Source organism: Tupaia chinensis, unplaced genomic scaffold, assembly GCF_000334495.1.
Source record: "Tupaia chinensis unplaced genomic scaffold, TupChi_1.0 Scaffold000407_1, whole genome shotgun sequence".
Lineage (NCBI taxonomy): Eukaryota > Metazoa > Chordata > Mammalia > Scandentia > Tupaiidae > Tupaia > Tupaia belangeri.
The window spans coordinates 836,223-839,325 of record NW_006159909.1 but is presented as its reverse complement, the minus strand read 5'-3'; the positions used below and the strand labels follow the sequence as shown (position 1 = coordinate 839,325).

General features: G+C 42.6%; 1 protein-coding gene across 2 annotated transcripts in view; it reads right to left on the bottom strand.

Annotated features, from left to right (window-relative positions):
- Positions 1–3,103, bottom strand: part of ATAD5 (ATPase family AAA domain containing 5) — a 75,187-nt gene that overhangs the window by 17,627 nt on the left and 54,457 nt on the right. For both annotated transcript variants that reach the window (XM_014590109.2, XM_006154358.3), the window contains exon 15: positions 852–1,025. In XM_014590109.2, coding sequence (XP_014445595.1) covers positions 852–1,025 — 174 coding nt within the window. The remainder of the gene's footprint in view (positions 1–851; positions 1,026–3,103) is intronic.

The following is a 3,103-nucleotide window of genomic DNA, read 5'->3' as shown; positions in this document are numbered from 1 at the left end:
CGGTGGCAGACTGGTTAGGGCAGCTGGATCCCACATGGCTGGCTGTGTGGTTTGAATCCCAAACCTGGCTGCTTGAAAAACCATGCCAGGCCAGCAAGTGGCATGGTAATTAAGCACTAGACACCCACATGGCTGACTGGTGTGAATCCTGGGCCTGAAGACTAGCTTTCTCACTTTCTCTCTCTCTGGTTAAATTTTAAAAAATAATAATGACAATAATACATTAAATGAAATTAAATCAAATACACACACACACAACACACACACATTTTTAAGACAAACAAAAACCACACTGGGTTCATGTGTGTGTGTACCCAAAATCCTGAGAGGAGACCAGAGAATAGGCTGTGGTGTGTCCATCCCCTCTAGGGGATGCTTTCTCACTTTTTCTCTCTCTCCCCCCAGCAACTGCACATGCCCTATACCAAATTTAAAAATAAAACCTGTGGGGACCAGCAGTTAGCGACATAATGGCTATGTTGCTGGACTCCCATGTAATTGACCACGGTACGAGTCCCGGACCTGGTGGCTTAAACTCACTCTGGGCACATGTGCGTACATGCCCAAGATCCCGAGAGGAGATTGGAGGAGAAGGGATTGCGGCATGGCCATCCCCCCTGGGGGGTTATTTCTCGCTTTCTGTCTCTCTGTCTCTGTCTGTCTGGCGAGTGCACGCACCCTATAGCAAAAACCTCTCCAAAAGAAAAATAAAAAACCTGTGTGTTGGCCCTTCAGTGTAGCTGAGTTTTAATAAATAATAATAGAAATTCATGAAATATGGTCATATTTTTATAAATCAGGGTCATTAATATTAAAAATGTTACATTTATTTTGTCGATTTAATGGCTTACCTTTATTACTTTCCAGAAGTGTTCCTATTTCTTCATTATTTTTTGGTTTGGAAGATACTTTAAAATAATTGGCCAAAGTTTTAGGAGGAAGTGTTCGCTTTAGTCCACTACTTTTTGGTGATGGAGGAAATTTCCTTGGCGATATAACAAGTTTCTTAGGGGAGTTTAATTTTTCTGCCAAAAATAAATTTCATTTAAAGATAATCACTGAACTCCCACATGGTGGACCGTGGTTTCACTCTCAGACCTGGTACTGAATAAATATCCTAAAACTTAATACAGGTGGCAAAATGGTTATCCATATCCTATATTTCTATTCTTGTCGTTTAAAGTCAAAGACACAATTTTCCTCCATTCTTACATTCATATACTCTTTACACTCAAATATTACTATATCGTTGCATTTATTCTTCCAGTACAGAAGGTTAAAGAACTCATTTGGGGAACCAGCAGATGGCATAATGGTTATGTTGCTGGACTCCCATATAGTGGACTACAATTTGAGTCCTGGACATGGTGGTAAAACTCATGCCAGTGTGTGTGCATGCCCAAAGTCCTGAGAGGAGAATGGAGGAGAAGGGATTGCAGTGTGGCTATCCCCTTGGGGGGTGATTTCTTGCTTTCTGTCTCTCACTCTCCAATGAGCACATACGCCCTATAGCAAAAAAATCTCTCTTAAAAAAAAAAAGTCATTTGGAAAAGACACTCTTTTGAAAAGAAACACACATTCTTGAAGCAAATAAAATTCATAGTCCCTCCTCTGACTAAAACCTTAGAGTGGGTACTAAACAAAGCACTGAGAAAAGTTGTAAACCATACAAAGTCTGACATGCTACTGAAATGATCAGGAATTGAAAGAAGTTGAAAAACACAATCTATAATGAGGTGAGGGAAAAAATCAACCAATTGAAAGACCAACTCAGTGAGCCAGCAGGTGGCATGATGGATAAAGCACTAGACTCTCACATGACCAACTGTGGTTCCACCTGGACCTGGTGGGTTGTTTTCTCACTTTCCCTCTCCCTCTCTCTCTTTGGTGAGCACATGTGCCCTATAGCAAATAAAATAATAATAATAATAAATAAATAAATCTTAAAGAAAAAAAAAAGTGGGCCAGCAGATGGCATAGTGGTTACATCACTGGACTCCTAAATGGAGGACCACGGTTTGACTCCCAATCTCAGTGCCTTGAAAATCGTGCTGAAATGTGTGTGTGCGTGCCCAAGATCCCAGGGGGGAGAATGGAGGAGAAGGGATTGTGGCATGGCCATCCCCCCTGGTAGGGGCGTGATTGCTCACTTTCCCTCTAACTGTCTCTGTCTCTCTGTCTGGCAAGCACACATGCCCTATAGCAAGAAGCTCTGCAAAAAATAAAAGGAAGAGACCACCAGTTAGCGTAATGGCTATGTCGCTGGACTCCCATGTAGTTGATCACGGTTCCCGCCCCCCCACCCGTGGCGTCCAAAAATGGGCACATGTGCGTGTGTGCCCAAGTTCTCTCGGGATCTTGGGCACACACGCACGGGCATCCGGGGTCGTTTTTAAGCCACTGGGTCCGAGACGAGAGGAGAACGGAGGAGAAGGGATTGTGGCGTGGCCATCCCCCCTGGGGGGGTGATTTCTCACTTTCTGTCTTTCTGTCTGTTTGGCAAGCGCACGCGCCCTATAGCAAAAACCTCTCCAAAAATAAAAAAATTAAAAAATTAAAATAAAGGGAAAGAAAAACCAACTCAGAAATGATGTAGTTGGTAGAATTAGTAGCCAAGTACATTAATAGTTATTACAACTATATCCCATATATTTAAAACCTAGAGCAAAGACTGGACACATAAGTAGAAAAATAGAAGACATAAAAGGGGCCCAAATCAAACTTCTAGAAAAACTGTAGTGGATGCCACTGATAGCATACTAGATATTACAGAAGATAAGTGTACTTGAATAAATAATAACTAATCAAAGTTAACACAAAGAGGAAATACTAAAAGCCTGCACAAAGCACCAACAAGCTGCGAAACAACCTGTGATCTAAACTACCTAAAACTAGAGTTGCCAAAGCAGGGGAGGAGGACAGGAAACAGATTTTAAGAAATAATGGTGGGACCAGCAGTTAGCGTAATGGCTATGTCACTGGACTCCCACATAGCTGACCATGGTTCGAGAACTGGACCCGATGGCTTAAACTCACGCTGGGCCCGTGTGTGTGCGTGCCCAAGATCCCAAGAGGAGAATGGAAGAGAAGGGACTGCAGCGTG